Here is an 18,964-nt window from a genome sequence, read left to right as displayed (position 1 = left end):
CTGAACAAGTTACTTAACCTCTCTGTACCTTAGTAATAACAAGAATTAAAAATGAAGGATGTAGCTAAAGCACTTTGTCCAGTGCCAGGCACTGAAGTATTCAATAAATATTACCTGTTGGTTAAGCTTTCATTTTAGTTCTGGAATTAAAAAAAATTTTTTTTAAACGTTTATTCATTTTTTGAGAGACAGAGAGAGAGCATGAGCAGGGGAGGGGCAGAGAGAGAGAGGGAGACCCAGAATCTGAAGCAGGATCCAAGCTCTGAGCTGTCAGCAAAGAGCCTGATGTGGGGCTTGAACTCACGAGCGGTGAGATCATGACCTGAGTGAAGTCGGACGCTTAACCAACTGAGCCACCCAGGCGCCCCCTTAGTTCTAGAATTTTATTTTCCTTTTCTTTTCTTTTTTTTTTTTTTTTACTCTCCCCAGTTGTAGAGGGAAAAATATAGGATTACTTAAGAAAAATTACAAATACCAACAGAAGTTAAATTCCTTTTACATTCTCATATAAGAAAAAAAATTACAGTTTGGTGTATAACCTTTCTGCAGTATGCTTGGTGTATCAAATGACTTGAAATAGTCCTCACTTTCAGAAAGATGAAAGTCACTTTCCAAGTGCCTCTGCATGATAGTTCTAAAAATTAACTGGAGCAGTTCTGAAATTTGGTGTAAAAAATCATCTAGGGTACTTATTAAAAAATATTTCAAAGCTCCACCTCAAAAGATTGCTCCAGAATGTGGGAGATGGTCCAAATTTAGAGAAAGCAGAAGACAGCAATTACACTCATTCCCACACAAATTTTGTAAAACAAATAATGTGCCACACCTCTCTATTCCAAGCACAAGGAGCACTAGTCAGACACTTTCAAAGTGGAGTCTTTTTCATAGTATCCTCAGTGCTAAGAATAGTCCCTACATATAAAACCTGTTTGATAAATATTTGTTAAATTAATAATTTCAACAGTTCTTCTAATTTGAGTGAGAGAGTAAAGGACAACAAAATTGTAGTCAAGTCTAATTTATAAAGTTGAGTTTTCAGATCAGAGAGGGACCTTAAGGTGATGATCTCTTCAAATCTCATTTTACATAAGAACTATTTTTATTTGAGAGAAAGTTTCAACAATTCAAAACAGAATTTCTATCATCTCAACCTGCTTCTCTCAATACAAAATAAGCAGTAAATCATTTTAAGACAGGTACCTTTCTATGAAACATGAATTATGCAAAAAGGAACACTGTAAGTCCAATAATATCAGATTAGCTTGTAGCAGTAATCTTGTAATGCAATATTTTGATTAGAAAATAAAAGTTTTACCTTGCTTGATAGATGAACTAAATAATGACATAGCATCTTCTTCATGTGATAATACTGTTACACTAGATGGCCCATCTTCTACCTGCAAACAATATTACATATTAGACTGAAATATATAATTTAAAATAACAAAATCTTCCAACTACTGAGTAACTATGTGTCAAGCATCCTACTAGATGTTCTATAGACATACTAATTCCCACAATTAATCTATATGATAAATAGCACGTTCAACTTACAAAAAATAGTTCTAAAGATAACCCAGGAAATGTATCTGGATAAACGGTGGGAGCTGGGATTCCAAGCTAAATTTGTCAAATTCCAAAGTCCATGTTCTTTCTATAATACCTATATCCTTCCCAGCTACTACTATCTTCATATTTACAGAAGGACAAAATTTCAAGTACCAGGCGCATAGTAAGGCTAAAAACTCTGTGAAAGAATTTTCTGTATTATACTTATTGGGTCCTTTTCACAATTTTACAGCTTTCAATTTCCATATTTTACATTAAAGGCAAATTTTAATTAAAAAAATTTTTTTTATTTAATGTTTTTATTTATTTTTGACGGGGAGAAAGAAAGAGAGAGAGGGAGAGAGCGCGAGGGAGTGAGCACACATGGGTTAGGGATAGAGAAAGAGGGAGATACAGAATCCAAAGTAGGCTCCAGGCTCTGAGCTTTCAGCACACAGCCTAAAGTGGGGCTTGAAACCAAGAAGTGTGATATCATGACCTGAGCCAAAGCTGGACACTTAACTGACTGAGCCACCCAGGCGCCCCTACTTTTTGTCTTAACTTTTTGACATTTATTTATTTTTGAAAGACAGAGACAGAGCATGAGCAGGGGAGGGGCAGAGAGAGGGAGAAATAGAATTGGAAGCAGACTCCAGGTGCTGAGCTGTCAGCACAGAGCCCAACGCAGGACTTGAACCCACAAACCATGAGATCATGACCCGAGCTGAAGTCAGACGCGTAACTGACGGAGCCACCCAGGTACCCTTAAAGGCAAAATTCTTATCCAACAGAGTTATCTTGTGCTTAATACATCCTATATTATTAGATTTTCAAATTTCTAACAAATACTCCTGTATCCTATATTTAATATATTTCATCAAGGGGCTCTATAAGTTAACTCACATTCAAAAATATCATGTACGTTATAAACTCAGCATTGGGTATTTTATTGTATTTTGAAAACTGGCACTTCACTTATTTCAGTATATTTTAATTCAGTATCAAAATACTTCATCTACCTAAATTTTCTGATTTCAATATTACAGAAGTTAATGTACTTTCCTCAAACCCAAAAAAACTCTTACAGTAAATAACAATTTTTCATTATCAGACACCAGGTATAAAGTCTACATAAACTCTTAAATTTTATACAATGTGCCTGATTTACCTATTTAAAAAAAATATTTTCATAATTTAAAAGGATAAAAATCCATTCTATATTTTTTAAGTTTGTTTGCTTATTTATTTATTTTAAAAATTGGGGCACCTGGGTAGCTCAGCAAGTTAAGGTTCTGACCTCGGCTCACGTCATGATCTCATGGTTCGTGGGTTCAAGCCTCGCAGATCCTGTCTCCCTCTCTCTCTGCCCCTCCCTCATTCACAGTGTCTCTGTCTCTCACAAACGAATAAACGTTAAAAAAAATAAAAAAATAATAAACGTTTATTTATTTTTTAGAGAGCAGGCACATGTGGGGGAGGGGCAGAGTGAGACAGGGAGAAACAGGATCCAAACCGGGCTCCAAGCTCTGAGCTGTCAGCACAGAGCCTGACACGAGGCTCGAGTCCACAAATCGCGAGATTATGACCTGGGCTGAACTTGGACGTTCAACCTACTGAGCCACCCTGGGACCCCTAAGTGTGTTTATTTTTGAGAGAGTGGGAGAGAAAGAGCAAGTGCGAGCAGGGGAGGGGCAAAGAGAGAGGGAGAGAAAATCCCAAGCAGGCTCCATGCTGTCAGTGCAGACCCGGAACAGGGCTTGATCTCACAATGGTGAGATCTTGACCTGAGCTGAAATCAAGAGCTGGAGGCTTAACTGACATGAGCCACTCAGGTGCCCCTTAATCTATTTTAAAAGACAAAAAAAAAAAAAAAAAAAAGAGAGAGAGAGAGAGAAGTATGGTACTATATGCTGTGTTAAAAAATATCAGCGACCCTTTGGTGTACTATGATTTTTTACTCACCTTGTGTTTTTTTACAGCTTCTCTCTCACTGTTTTGTCTATCTTTCTTATCAGGAAAAAGGAATTCCTCATCTCCTTCAACAAATGCATATGGATCAATTTTAGATTCTTGCTCTGCATCAGATGCTATTGCTGAAAGATACTGATTTTTAATTTGATATTGCTGTACTAATTCATCAGAAACTTTTAAAGGTTTCTTACATTGCACCATTAACCTGCATTAAAAAAAAAAAAACAAAATTAGAAAATTATACTTAATTTTCCATAAAAGAAAAAAAAATTCCAATGACTTAAGAATCATCAAGTTTTCATGATTATTTAGAGATGATCTAAACTGTAATCCTTCATATTACAAATGAGGAAATTAAGGCATTGAGAGGTTACATGATTTATTAAAGCCTCAAGTTTAGCAATCAAGAAATGAAGCTAAAATCTAGGTTTCCTATCTATATGTTCTTTCCACCAAAATATGTCCACTCTGTCCCCAATTCCTTACATGCATTAACTTGTCCAAGTCTATCACTGAAAGGAACTTTTTTTTTTTTTTTGAAAGGGACTCTTACATCAAAATTGCTCCAGGACAGGAACTCTCAAAATTGTGGGCTATGTGCTGAGGCAAGACTAGTTTTATACAATTTATACAATGAAAGTGATTATCCTTTTCCTATTGACATGAGTGGATAAGGTTATAAAATTATAAGGACCTAATTTGTGTTTCATGAACACTATAACTTATTAATTCTGGCAAGAGGTTTTATAATGGCAAGTGAAGTTTCAGCTCAAGTACCTCAAAGTTTTTATCTGATCAGATTGGAAAAATCTATTTTTATATCATCAGTCTTATGGTTTCACATGGTGACTAGAATCAATAAAACAAAACAAGAGAGGAGACAACACTGAAGTTAGAAAGACAAACAAGTAGAAACTGTCAGATCAGAGAAAGCTAAAATCTAAGGGTAAGAGCAAGAAGCCACAAGCTGATTTGCACCACCAGAATCCCGGAAAGCATCAAGACTTTTCTATCTCTGAAGACCAGGGTACTTGGTGAGTGTGAACACTGAATGATGTTTTTGGTTTGTAGAGGACACTTTCTGACTTCCAAATTCATGTTCTCTATAGTTTGTAAAGTGGAGATTCCCATGCTGCCAGAAAGAAGTAGCTAGGCTTCTACTCAGACCAGGGTAAAAATCCTGCAAGGACTATTTCACTCTGAATAAAAACCAAACCCCTTGTAATATCCTACCAAAGCTTTCCTTGACCTTTCTCCTCTTTGCCTCTCCAACCAACTTCATCTGGTTATTCTACTCCTGCCTCTCTCAACTCTGCTTCCAAGACCTTCCTTCATGTTCCTCAAACAGGCCAGACACACTCCTGACTGTTGCCTTTGTTTGGAGCATTCTTTCTCCAAGTATCTGCATGGCCAACTCCTTCACTTTCTAAAAGACTTTGTTTAAATGTCACCTTATGTAGGAGACCTTATTTAAAATTGCAAAATGCCCAACTACTTCAACACTGATCCCCCTCACCCTGCTCTATTTTTCCCTCCATAGCACTTATCTTTTAAAATCTATGTAACTTGCTTGTATTAATAGTTGACTGTCACTCTCACTAGAATATAAGACCCTAAATGACAGGGATTTTGTCTTTGTTCATTGAATTATCCCAAATGCCTAGAACAGGGCCTGGCAAGTAGAAGGTACTCAATAAATATTTCTTAAATGAATACATGAAATCGAAAAACCACATAGGATTGAGACGTTGTGGATGCATTAATAATTCTAAAACACAGTATCTTGTACTTGGAAATAAACCATCTTCATTCATCAGAAAGTGATACTGCTGCCACTTATCTGTCCTACAATTTAAGACAAAAAATTATAAGAGATGTAAGATTTGGGAACAATGAAGGTGAAGGTATTTGTTAGCTTATAAAATCTTTGAATGGAAGGATATCATAACTTTAAATCTATTTAAGATGCCCAGCACAATAAGTACTCCATATACACTATAAACTAAGGGTGAAACAGAGGCCATAAAAAAATAATAACTGATATTTTCTAAACATGCTATCAAATACCATGTCATTGTTATTCCCAATATGCCCCAGATTTATCCCCAAAACTAAAATCCCAGGTCTACAAAAACTTTCTTCCATTTGAACATGGTGCTAACTAGTTAACAGGAGTATGTTTTAAAATTGTTAGAATACTTCTATAAATGAATGAATAGGTATTTCTTAAAGAGTAGCATTGTATCTTACCATCTTAGACCAAAACTGTTTGCTCAACTATTAGGTGCTAACATAAGTCTCTCCAAAGTAGTTTGCTATCTACTTTGACATGTTTTCTTATTCACTACTTAAAATTAATCTTATAAGAAAATGCAGAGTATGCTGATTTTGATGTGCAAATTATGTAGAAAGAAATGGTATGCTAAGGTAACATAGTAACAAAGTTAAGGCTGGAAAGATTTTAAGTATGCACATTCAAGTAACTATTCATAGGAGAAAAGTGTTAAGATCCCACTCCTCCTCCCCACCACCAACCTGAAAGACACTACTACTCTGTGTAGAGGTGAATAAAACAACTCTGTTTCTCATATTAAGTTGTCCTCTGGCAGAAGCAGGAAAACTGCCACACTGTTTACACAAGTAGTTAAACTAGTGTGCAGTGACATTAAAAGGACCAATGCTCCTGCACAGGGCTCTATTAAGAATAAAAATGAGTAAACCAAATGCGGTGCCTAAAGACAACTTGTTATTTTATTGAATGGTTCTCACAGACATTGGGATATGCAATGAATTTAAATGTAGTCAATAATATCATGAGTATCAAGTCACAACATATTTTAAAATATATTTACATTACACATCTTTCTATATTTAAAATTGATAAGAATAGAAAAAATTGTGATTTTTAAAAGATGTCAGATTAAAAACTCAAAGTTATTTCATCACTATCATCATATAGTATATATATATTTCTGTGAAACAGGAATAACCCCTCCTTTTCTAAAAGAAACTTTTCACATATAGTCAAACTACAGAGATAGTTTCAATCAGATATAGAGCTAAATACAGACAAACTGGAAGAGGATTAGGTACAGTAATGAACAGGAAGCTTTGCAAAGCCCAAAGCAAACTGAAATTACGTTTATATTATTCATTAAGTGTATCTCTTTCCTTTTACTATGACAACAGTAACATTCTATCCTGAAATATACTTGTAGAGAATTTAACATGGCTTGGAGTAGCACATGCTTTCAGGCCTTTATTCAATAAAAATTCTTCCAGACAAGAAACGACAGTATTTTAGGACTGACAATTATAGAAGGAGATAAGCTATAGAAGGAAATGTTAAGGAACAAATGAATTTAATAAATATCAAAAATCCTCTATTTTCTTTAATAGTACCTTTTCTGGTACCACGCCCACTATTCAGCATCAATCCTTAAACTGAGTCAAGCTAACTGCAAGAAGAATAGCTTTATTGTATTAGGATATCAAGTAAGACTTACTTAAAATATTTAGATTACAAGAAACCAAACAAGTTTATTTCATCATAGACTCCTATGAAACAAAATAGAAACTATCTTTTAGAGATCAGATAATGCACTCTGTAACTGTATGATATATACAATATAAATGTCAGGTATACCCCTAATGCAACACAGGAGCTAATTCTATTGATGAATTCTACGGTTAAGATATCCAGATGTAGCCTTGCTATAGAACAAGACATGATAAAACTATGCTCCAGTATAGTTCTTTCTCTGCTCAGGGTTTAGAAATGTCTCCCTCTGAATCAAAATAGAAGACTATTTTAAGCAATCAAAATACTACTACAATCAAAATACTACTAAGTGCTAGCCCTTGAAAAATGATATTAAAAAACTGTAATGTTTCTTTGCAGAAATTCTGCTATCTTCAACACTTACAAGGTTTATTTTATTTTTTTTAACTTACAAGGTTTAAAAATTTTTTTTCATGTTTATTTATACTTTTGAAAGAGAACATCAGGAGTGCCAGCAGGAGAGGTGCAGAGAGACAGGGACACAGAAACTGAAGTAGGCTCCAGACTCTGAGCTATCAGCACAGAGTCTGATGCGGGGCTTGAACCCACAAACCACAAGATCAAAGTAAGATGCTTAACCGACTGAGTCACCCAGGCACCCCTAAAGCTTATGAGGTCTTAAAAGCCACTATTCTAAAATAGATACTAGCGTTAACCAATAAAGAAACTAAAAATAATTACAAGCAAAAAGAAGATTGCCACAGATGTGTACATCCGGTATATAAGATATGCTATGCTCCACCTCAACCTCTCTCCCCAAACTAAATTCTAAGAAATCAGAAAGGAATTTCGCTTTAAAGTAGCTGCTGAAAAATCTGGCATCAACTGAGGCACATGGAAGTCTAAGAACAAGGGAGATGTTTAGAAATGATGAATCCTAATACTCTGTACTAGTTAGGCAGCCATCACCATCTAAAGCTAAGAATTAAAAAAACTAAGAATACTGCTTTCTTTTGTTTATCCACCTATTATGGAAGTACAGTGCCACTCTTTAACAGCAGTCAATGGAAAACTTTATTTATACCAAATGGAAATTGAATTTTCACTTAACGTGAATAAAACAAACATACAAATTTCTCCTCCATCATTCTAAAAAAGCACACACCTATAAAATTTTTATTAAAAAAATGTTTCTTTTTAAATTTCTACTGATAAGATTCTTGCCCCTCTTTGCATTATGTATTACTCCAACTGTGTTAATAGTTTCCTCTCCTAAGCTTCAGATACAATGTCACAAATGTCTGACAGAATCTTTCAGCAGGCTCCTCACACTAAATTCAAATTTACAACATAGGGACACCTACGTGGCTCAGCTGGTTGAGCATTTGACTCCTGTCTGATTATTGATTTCAGCTCAGGAGTTCAAGGCCCGCATCATGCTCTAAGATGACAGTGAGGAGCCTGCTTGGGATTCTCTCTCCCCCACCACCCTGCTCACACTTTCTCTTTAAAATAAATGAATAAACTAAAAAAATTAAATGGGGTGCCTGGATGGCTCAGTTAAGCATCTGACTTCAGCTTAGGTCATGATCTCACTGTCCGTGAGTTCAAGCCCCACATCAGGCTCTGTGCTGACAGCTCAGAGCCTGGAGCCTGCTTTGGATTCTGTGTCTCCCTCTCTCTCTCTCTACCCCTCCCCTGCTTGTGCTCTGTCTCTCTTTCTCTCTCAAAAATGAATATTAAGAAAAATTTTTAAAAACTGTGTCAAAAATGACACTTCTCAAAAATGAATAAATAGAATTTCTCAAAAATGAGGATGATGTACTCAAATTTTTTTGTCCTAGAGGCAATGAAGGCAGTAGATAGAACACTGAGCTAGGACTCCGGGAAGACAGATTCTAATGCACCTTAGGTTCTGCCACTTATTACAGCATCCTGCATATTAGAGAAACTTCAGTTTTATTCAAACTGATGAAACAGATATTTGAAGAATATGAATTTAAAAAGATAATGTTCCAAAGGACAAAAGAATGCAGGAGTTGCAACAGCCCCTTAATTAACCGCCATATATTTAAATACTTTCAAAACTCAGAGTATGGAAAAAGAATAGAAATTTACCACGTTTAGTAATATGAATTCAGTAATATGAATTTACCTAGTAATATGAATTCAGAAATTTATTATATAAAGCAATCTAGGCTTCTGACTGGACTACTCTGACTAGAAAAGGTTTGATCATATTATATCTTTAAACCTAGACAATGCTTCTATAAAGAATTTAAGACAAGGGTTGCCTGGGTGGCTCAGTCAGTTGAACGTCTGACTTGGGCACAGGTCACGATCTCACAGTTTGTGAGTTCGAGCCCTGTGTCAGGATTTGTGCTGACAGCTCAGAACCTGGAGCCTGCTTCAGATTCTGTGTCTCCCTCTCTCTCTTTCTCTGACCCTCCCCTGCTAGTGCTCTGTCTCTCCTTCAAAAATAAATAAACATTAAAAAAAAAAAAAAGAATTCAGGACAGGTGTTTAAATGCCATCGAGAAGAGTATTAATTCATAGAATTTATTTTAATGACAGGAGACACCACCTGAGTGATGATCCTCATGACATCCTATCTCAAGTAATATTAATCGTAGGTACCTGAATCACTAAATTATCCAAATAAGATCCTTTTAACTATGAAAAACAAAACAAAACAAAACAAAACTTTTGTTAGCATAATGCAAACACTGAAGCCCACACCAGGTATTTTACTGTATAGTAAAATAGTATGGGGAATCTCCCTAGTAAAACTAATCAGTAAACATGTTTGGCCTATCTAATTTAATAACTTATTCCAGAGTTCAAATTTCTGTAAAAGTTATTCATGATATTAAGGCACCTCAACACTATGAACATTTTGGGCTTTGTTGCGGAGGACTGTCCTACATATTGTAGGGTATCTAGCGGCATCCCTGGACTCTACCTACCAGATACCAGTAGCACATTCCCCATTGTGAAAATCTAGATTGTCTCTTAACGCTGTCAAATGTCACCTGAAGGTATGAGTGAGGGAATAAGAAATTGCTCCAATTGAGAGCTACTGCCAAGGACAAAATATTCACGTGATTAAAACATAAAACCAAAAAATTTCTATCAAGTACAGAACAATTATGTTCCATAAATGTTTTAGTTCATACAGCAAGCAGCTAAACCTGTTTACTTTTTTCCATATTCTAATCTACTATTAAAATAAAAATAGGATTCTATGCAAAAGCAAATTGTAACATAATACACATTTTAGTAACTAATGTAACTAAAACAATACTCACATAAGACACAGAATTAAAAAAAAAAAACACCACCACCCTTTTATCCAGTCTTGTCTTTTCACAAAGCAGAAAAAATGGTGACGAGGAACAAGTGGAAGCATGTTATTTCCTTAATTTAAACAATCACGACCCAGCACCATTCTACTCTGCAGCTACCTTTCTACATTATACTTGTATCCTCTCATTCTTATTCAATGAGAAAAATGTCAAACAATTTCAAAACAGATTCTAATGTTAAACTGTACTTATTTTTTTTAATGTTTATTTATTTTTGAGAGTGAGCGTGCCACACACGAACAGACAAGTAAGGGAGGGGCAGAAAGAGAGAGAAGCGAGCCCTGAACTGACAGTAAAGGGCCCAATGCAGGGCTCAAACTCACAAACCTGTGATGTCATGACCTGAGCCAAAGTTGGACACTTAACCAACTGAGCCACCCAGGCACCCCAAATATATTAACTTTTTTTTTTTTTTTAATGTTTATTTTTGAAAGAGAAAGAGCACAAGCAGGGGAGGGGCAGAGAGCGGGAGCCCTAGAATCCGAAGCAGGCTCCAGGCTCTGAGCTGTTAGCACAGAGCCTGATGCATGGCTCGAACTCATGAACCATGATTATCATGACCTGAGCCGGTCAGATGTTTGACTGAGCCACCCAGGCACCCCTAAAACTTCTAAGAGACCTTCATTTCATTTCACCTACAGATGCTCCTGCATACAATCAGCTAATACACTTATTTAAAGTCATGGCTAGAATTCTTGATCTTATGGATACAATATGCCCATAAACTCACCCCTTAAGTTTTTAAAATATTCATAACAGTACTTTTCGTCCTTAACACTACATTTTTTATATTAAATAAGAAAATATAATCTAGAAAGAAAATAAGTTCTAAAATCATAAAGTAACCCTAGGAATATACTGTTGTTTAATTTATCCAAACGTCTACTGAATGTGCACTATGTGCCTAGACTTGTTCTAGGGATGTTTGTGTGTAATCTGGAGGAATACAGCAGTAAACAAGACGGAGAGGCCCTGCCTTCACAGAGCTCGTATTTTAATAGGGAAAAGATCATTAACAAATTCATGATATGATTTTGGATGATATAGAATGATATATATAAGGAAAAAATGAAAACCGTGTACAAGGTAGGTAGTGATTTGGGGAGTGAAGAAAAGCCATAGTTTAGATAAAATGGTCAGGATACTACCTCCTGAAAAGGTAACTTTTCAGCAGGACTGAATAAGAAGGGGTGAGCTATTCCCCGCATCTGTAATACAATACTAAAGGCCATTAGGAATGAGCTTGGCTTGGGGCACCTGGGTGGCTCTGTCGGTTGAAGTTGAGCATCTGACTTCGGCTCAGGCCATGATCTCACAGCTTGTGGGTTTGAGCCCCGCGTTGGGCTCTGTGCTGACAGCTCAGAGCCTGGAGCCTGCTTCGGATTCTGTGTCTCCCTCTCTCTATGCCCCTAACCCACTCGCATTCTGTCTCTGTCTCTCTCAAAAATAAATAAACTTTAAGAAAAAATTTAAAAAAAAAAAAAAAAAAAAAAAAAGGAATGAGCTTGGCTTTCTGAAGGAATAACCAGAAAATCTGAGGCCTCAAAATCAGAAAGCAAACAGGGCAGTAATAGATAAGAGTGAAGAACTAGCTAGACAGGAAACTGGGTAGAAGCTTACAGATGAGGAAAAAGAGTTTGGATTTTATCTTAAATGTAGAGGGAAACTACTGGAGGGTTTTCAGCAAATGAGTAACACCTAACATTTAACCTACAATGATCACTCTACTGTGTAGGAATATTATGTAAAGGAGAAGTACAGAAACAAGGAGACCAAAAGTAGTTTCAGGCAAGTACTCAGGACTTTTATATTATATCCAGCACAAATGAGACTAAGATCTTTTTAAGACTTGTTTCCAAGACATCATTTGTTTTCAAGAGACTTTCTGTCTGTTAAATAAGCTAGTTGCTTTCCGTGATCAAAAGGTATCCTAAAGTCCCTAAATTTCAAATCCAGATTAATTTTAACTGAAAAAAAAAAACAAACCCATACTAGAATATTTTTAAGATTCAAAGAGCTAGATAAGATGCACAGGTTTACTAAAATAACAAGGAATATTGAAAGAATAAATCTTTAACAGTAGGGAAAAGGAGACAAAGGCTACAAATGGGACATTTTACTTAGTCTCAGGGAAACTCAAAATCAATAAAACACAGCAGAGAAAGTTCATGGCCTAGAATATGCAAGAGGGGGTGATGGTAACCCACAACAAGAGAGCCAAAATGACCAAAAACTCAGAGAAAATATGAACCTGTATTTCTAGACAGAAATGAAAAATTAGAGCTGAAAATGGAGGAACAACAGGGTTTCTTTTCTAAAAAAATGAATAACCTACCTGGTAAAGACTCAAGATCCCCTTCATTCTGCAATTTTAGGTACCAGGTCTCCCCTCCAAAATATCCCAACCCCATTATCATAAAGCAGTGTATGAAACTAATACATAGTATAAGCTAAATAACTTATTGAATGAGTAAGGCCTACCAATCAGCTCCCCTATTCCTTCATTCAAAAATGTGTAGGAAGAAACAATAATTATATTTTAAAAATGTGATAAGAGGGGCGCCTGGGTGGCTCAGTCAGTTAAGCAACCGACTTTGGCTCAAGTCATGATCTCACGGCTTGTGGGTTCAAGCCCTGCATTGGGCTCTGTGCTGACAGCTCAGAGCCTACAGCCTGCTTCAGATTCTGTGTCTCCCTTTCTGCCCCACCCCTGCTTGTTCTATCTCTCTGCTTCTCAAAAATAAATAAATGTTAAAAAAAATTAAAAAATAAATGAAAAAAAATGTGATGAGAAGCAGTAAAGAAAAAGATGAAAAGAAATTCTATAGAAAAAAAAGGTACAGAACATTAAGAAGGGGATACTATTTCTTAATAGCCAGGGGGTGCCTGGGTGGCTCAGTAGGTTAAGTGTCTGACTTTAGCTTAGGTCATGATCTCACAGTTCATGAGTTCGAGCCCTGCGTTGGGCTCTGTGCTGATCGCTCAGAGCCTGGAAGTCTGCTTTGGATTTTCTGTCTCCCTCTCTCTCAGATCCTCCCTGCTCACACTGTGTCTCTCAAAAATAAATACATATTTTTAAAAAATGAAATAAATAAACATTAAAGATGTTTTTAATTAAAAAAATTTTTTTGAAGATTTACAGCAAGAACTTGCAAAGAATTGGGGGAAAAATGGGACTAAAAGATAGGATATACAAACAATTCACAGAAGAGAAAACCTAAATGTCCAAAGAACATTTTAAATAAATGCTTACTCTCAAACATGTATTAAGACAATAAGATGCCATTCTGCATATAGAAAATTAGCTAAATTGAAGGCTCGTAATACCAAATGCTGATGAAAAGATCATTCTCATACTCTGCTGGTTGATGAAGGTGTAAACTGGTATAGTTGGAGAGCCAATGTGACAATGACCCTTAATGCCGAATGTGGACAAACCCCATGGCCCAGTAATTCCACTTTGAGATGTATTCCCTAGAGAAATCTTATACAAGTACATAAGGAAACGTGTACCAAAAAGCTCATTACATCCTATGTAACTGGAAAAAACTGAAATAACCAATATGTCCACCTTTAAGAAAGTAGATAAATTATGTATATTCATAACAAATACTATAAAGCAATTAAAATGAATTAATTAGAGCTACATGTATAAAAACAAGTACAGAAATGATAAACACCAAATTTAGGACAGACGAAGGAAGAATGGAGGAAAAAAAACAGTACACAAGAGTTCTAATGATATTCAAAATCTTTAAGTTGTTTGATGGATAAGTGCTATTATTTTCTCCACTTTTTTGTGACTAAAATATCTCATAATAAAGAGTCTCCCTAAGGAAAAATCACAGTAAAGAAATTATGCAAAACTAATATTTACAGGGTTTATTATTATTGTAAATCCTACCCTGAAGCCAATTCTGGAGTCCTAGTATTAAGAACTTACATCATTTCCACCCTTAAATTATAATAGTGACTATTAAAAAAATACATACTCTGTAACTGATGTTACACTTTCCTGTCCAAAAGGTCCAACTGGATCATCCTTGAATTTATCACTTGGAAGCTGAGGAGGCAAAAACTCTACATCTTTTTTCTTTGGAACCTTGTAATACTTCCAGGCTATATTAGCTTCATCTTCTTCCAAGTTTACTGCTGTACCGACATATATTGTAGGTTCTACAGCTTCCTGGAACTGAGCTGGGAAAGACTGAGATAAACTGTCTATCCTATCTTCCATTGGTTTAGAAGGAACCAAGGGATCTGGTGTTGGCATTTGATAAAAATGTTGACTCTGAGGAGTTGAAGGTGTTTTAGTTACTCCTTCATCAACCACATCACATGGGTGAGGACTGAGTGGGGGTGGTTGAGGTGAATTTGCCATTTCGGTGCCATGCATCTGCGGAGTCTTTGCTACATCATTAGTTCGGATGTTTGAAAATCTCACTTGACTATCTGGAGCGGAGATCACAAGTCTTTGGCTAGCTGAATCTGCATCGATGCCAACGTCATCACTAATAGAAACACGATGGTGAAAAGGAGTCAAGGGGCGTTTCTGTGGTTTTTCACTCTTTTCTTGTTTTTCATTGGTCTTGTGCTTAGGAAGTACTTGTTGTTGCTGACTTAAAGATGGTGCCTGTCCTTGTTGTCCAGGATTTCTTGGCTTGAGATTTTTGTGCCTAAAAAGTTAAAAGAAAGGTTTAATGTTTATAGTATCATTATTACATCAAAGTACACAAGTAAACACTATTAGACATTCCATATTATCATTTGTTTTTTACATATAAATCTAAAAGTAAAATTATTTGAATTTACATTGGAAAAAAATACTTTGGGGCACCTGGGTGACTCAGTTGGTTGAGCATCCAACTTCAGCTCAGGACACGATCTCATGGTTTGTGGGTTTGAGCCCCGCATTTGGCTCTGTACTGACAGCTCAGAGCCTGGAGCCTGGTTCACATTCTGTGTCTCTCTCTGCCCCTCACCCGCTTGTACTCTCTCTCTCAAAAATAAACATTAAAAAAAAATTTTTAACAAAAAAAATAAAAAATACTTTGTTGAGTGACCTAAAACCAAGAACTGCAGAAAGATTCCTAAGAGCCAATTCTCTTCTGCTCATTTAATAGCTATGTGATCGGACAACCAAAGATAGTTTACTAATGTAACCTAAATATTTTAGTATCTGAATCAAGAGACAAAATTTTAGTTAAGATAAAGTCGTGTTTAAAAAGGTCTGAAATTTATTCATTTACCAATGTACCTGCAAATCAATGGCTTGGCTAAACTCAGTCATAATCTACAATCCTACAGCAACCAGCTAGGAAACTTATTCTACAGAAACGAAGTTAATCATTCTGGATAGCACTGCAACTGACTGATGGGCCCCACACCATATCTGCCATCCTTCTCCCAAGGCATACCATGACAGAACGAATCCACTAACTAGAAAAGGAAAAGAAAATGCCTGAAGAAATTTATTCCCTCATAATGTGAAGCAATTTCTAAACTGAAAAACTTAAAACTACATGCCTAAAAATCTAGTAATTTTGTTCAGAGTTTAAGATTTCTTTCAGCATAGTAAAAATACTGTGCCCTATGAGATTTCCAAGCTAAACTGATAGTGATGTATATAATATTTTTTTTTTAACTAAGAAACTAGAAGAAAAATGTGGAGGGAATATGAATTTAAAACATGTCCCAGGAATGTAAGGTATAACATTCAATAAAAACCAGTAGTATTCATCACATTAACAGAATAAAAGAGAAAACCATGTAACTATCTTAACACAGAAAAACATGGCAAAATTCAATACATAATTCATCATAAAAAGACTCAAGGGGCACTGGGGCAGCTCAGTCGGTTGAGTGTCCGACTTCGGCTCAGGTCATGATCTTGCGTTTGTGGGTTTGAGCACCACTCCGCGCTGACAGCTCAGAGCCTGGAGCCTCCTTTGGATTCTGTGTCTCCGTCTCTCTCTGCCCTTACCCCACTTGCACTCTGTTTCTATCTCTCAAAAACAAAGTATTATACCTTCATAGTATTATGGAGTAGTATAAACTTAAAAAAATAGAGAGGCACCCTGGGTAGCTCAGTCGGTTAAGCATCCAACTCTTGATCTCAGCTCAGGTCATGATCTCACAGTTTGTGAGTTCAAGCCCCGTGTCAGGCTCTGTGCTGACAGCTCGGAGCTTGGAGCCTCTTTCAGATTCTGTGTCTCCCTCTCTCTCTGCCCCTCCCCTGTTCATGCTCTCTGTCTCAAAAACAAACATAAAAAAAAATTTATAAAAAAAGACTCAAAAAGCAAGATTAATCTTAATCTGATAAAGGACATCTATGAAAAACTATACTAATATCATACTTAATGATCAAAGACTGAATAACTTAATCCCTAAAACTGGGAACAAAGCAAGAATATTAACTCAACATTTCTATTCAACACTTTTATCAAAAGTTTAAACCAATGCAGTAAGTCAAGAAAAAGAAAGATTGGAGATTTCAAAAGAAGAAGAAAAACTGTCTTTATTCATACTAAACATGGCAAGCTTTACAATAAGGGGTCAGGCTGACCATTACCTTCTCAATCTCAACAAATTATTAAGTGGTACAACCAGATATGTGTCTTCTGATGTGACAGATACCAAGCAACACAGCACCACCTGTGAAGTATTCTCATCAAAAATATTGAACCTGAATTCATTAAGCCTCTAGATCAGCACTGTCCAACAACACTTTCTGTAATGACAGAAATGTTCTGCATGCGGCTCCTGAAGACCTGAAATACGGCCAGTGCAATGAGAAACTGAATTTTTAACTGTATTTAAATTCAAATGCTTTAATTTAAAATCCATTAGTGGTTACTAACATGGCTAGGACTAGACAGCACAGCTCTAGAGGTAACTTCCATTTACAGAAATGCAAGGGATAAAGAAATTAAATGACACTAAAAGAACAAGTTACAGTATGACAAGTTGAGAAATACAGAATGTGAGACGTTCCACGGGACACCTGACCTAGTTTTTCCAGCCAAGCCAATGTCCTAAAAATTGGAGAGGGGATTACAAGAGAGACATAGAAGACTTAACAACCAAAGGTATACTTCTTGTCTGGGTCTTTGTCAAACAACCAACTACACAGACATTATTTTTTTAAAAAAGACATTTCTGAGACAAATCTGTAGAGGATATCAGATGATGCCAAGAAAATACTATTCTTTTTATTAGGGGTGATAATGGAATTATAGTTATATAAGAAAATATTAGCAGAATATTATTAAATAATAACAGAATTAAAATATTAGAGTTGCATACTGAAGTAGGAGTGAAATGATATTTAAGATTTGCTTTAAAAATCTTCAGCAAGGGGGGGCACCTGGGTGGCTCAGTAGGTTGAGCATCCGACTTTGGCTCAAGTCATGATCTCATGGCTTGGGAGTTCAAGCCCCACGTCGGGCACAGGGCTCTGTGTTGACAGCTCAGAGTCTGGAGCCTGCTTCAGATTCTGTGTCTCCCTCTCTCTGCCCCTCCCCTGCTCATGCACTCTCTCAAATATAAATAAACGTTTAAAAAATTAAGAAAAAAAAGGGGGGGGCGTCGGGGGGGGGGGCTCAGTCAGTTGAGCAACTGACTTTGGCTCAGGTACTAATCTCATGGTTTGTAGGTTCGAACGCAGAGCCTGCTTGGGATTCTCTCTCTCTCTCAAAGTAAATAAAATAAAATAAAACTTAAAAAAAAAAAAAAAAAGAATGGATCTAAATGTGCTAACGTAGAAAAATACCCATGATTACTATTTATCAAAAAAAGTTCCAATATCTATAAAGAACTTATCAAACTCAACACCCAAAAAACAAATAATCCAGTGAAGAAATGGGCAAAAGACATGAATAGACACTTCTCCAAAAAAGACATCCAGATGGCTGACACATGTAAAGATGTGCAACATCACTCATCATCAGGGAACAAATTAAAACCACAATGAGAAACCAACTCACAACAGTCAGAATGGCTAAAATTAACAATCAGGCAACAACAGATGTTGGAGAGGATGCAGAGAAAAAGGATCTCTTCAGCACTGCTGGTGGGAATGCAAACTGGTATAGCCACTCTGGAAAACAGTATGGAGGTTCCTCAAACTAAAAATAGAACTACCCTATGATCCAGCAATTGCACTATTAGGTATTTATCCAAGGGATACAGATGTGTTGTCTTGAAGGGGGACATACACCCCAATGTTTATAGCAGCGCTATCGACAATAGCCAAAGTATGGAAAGAGCCCAAATGTCAATTGATGGATGAATGGATAAAGATGTGAGATACACACACACACATACACACACACACACACACACACACACACACACACACACACACACAAACATACATACATACATACAATGGAGTATTACTTGGCAACCAAAAAGAATGAGATCTTGCCATTTGCAATTATGTGGATGGAACTATAGGGAATTATGCTAAGTGAAATTATTCAGTCAGAGAAAGAAATATCATAGGACTTTACTCATATGTGGAATTTAAGATACAAAACAGATGAACAGAAGGGAAGGGAAGGGAAGCAAAAATAAT

At 36.2% G+C, this 18,964-nt stretch overlaps 1 protein-coding gene across 2 annotated transcripts in view; it reads right to left on the bottom strand.

Annotated features, from left to right (window-relative positions):
• The window catches only part of MED13 (mediator complex subunit 13), a 109,781-nt gene that overhangs the window by 43,444 nt on the left and 47,373 nt on the right, over positions 1-18,964 (bottom strand). For both annotated transcript variants that reach the window (XR_009254651.1, XM_058702529.1), the window contains exons 9-11: positions 14,379-15,062; positions 3,511-3,724; positions 1,316-1,397 (exon numbers count right to left, since the gene is read on the bottom strand). Coding sequence is in view for 1 of the 2 variants with exons in the window: in XM_058702529.1 (XP_058558512.1) it covers positions 1,316-1,397; positions 3,511-3,724; positions 14,379-15,062 (980 nt within the window). In the remaining variant the exon portion in view is untranslated. The remainder of the gene's footprint in view (positions 1-1,315; positions 1,398-3,510; positions 3,725-14,378; positions 15,063-18,964) is intronic.

This window comes from Neofelis nebulosa, chromosome 16 (assembly GCF_028018385.1).
Source record: "Neofelis nebulosa isolate mNeoNeb1 chromosome 16, mNeoNeb1.pri, whole genome shotgun sequence".
Taxonomy (NCBI): Eukaryota; Metazoa; Chordata; class Mammalia; order Carnivora; family Felidae; genus Neofelis; species Neofelis nebulosa.
This window is presented reverse-complemented; position numbering and strand designations above follow the sequence as displayed.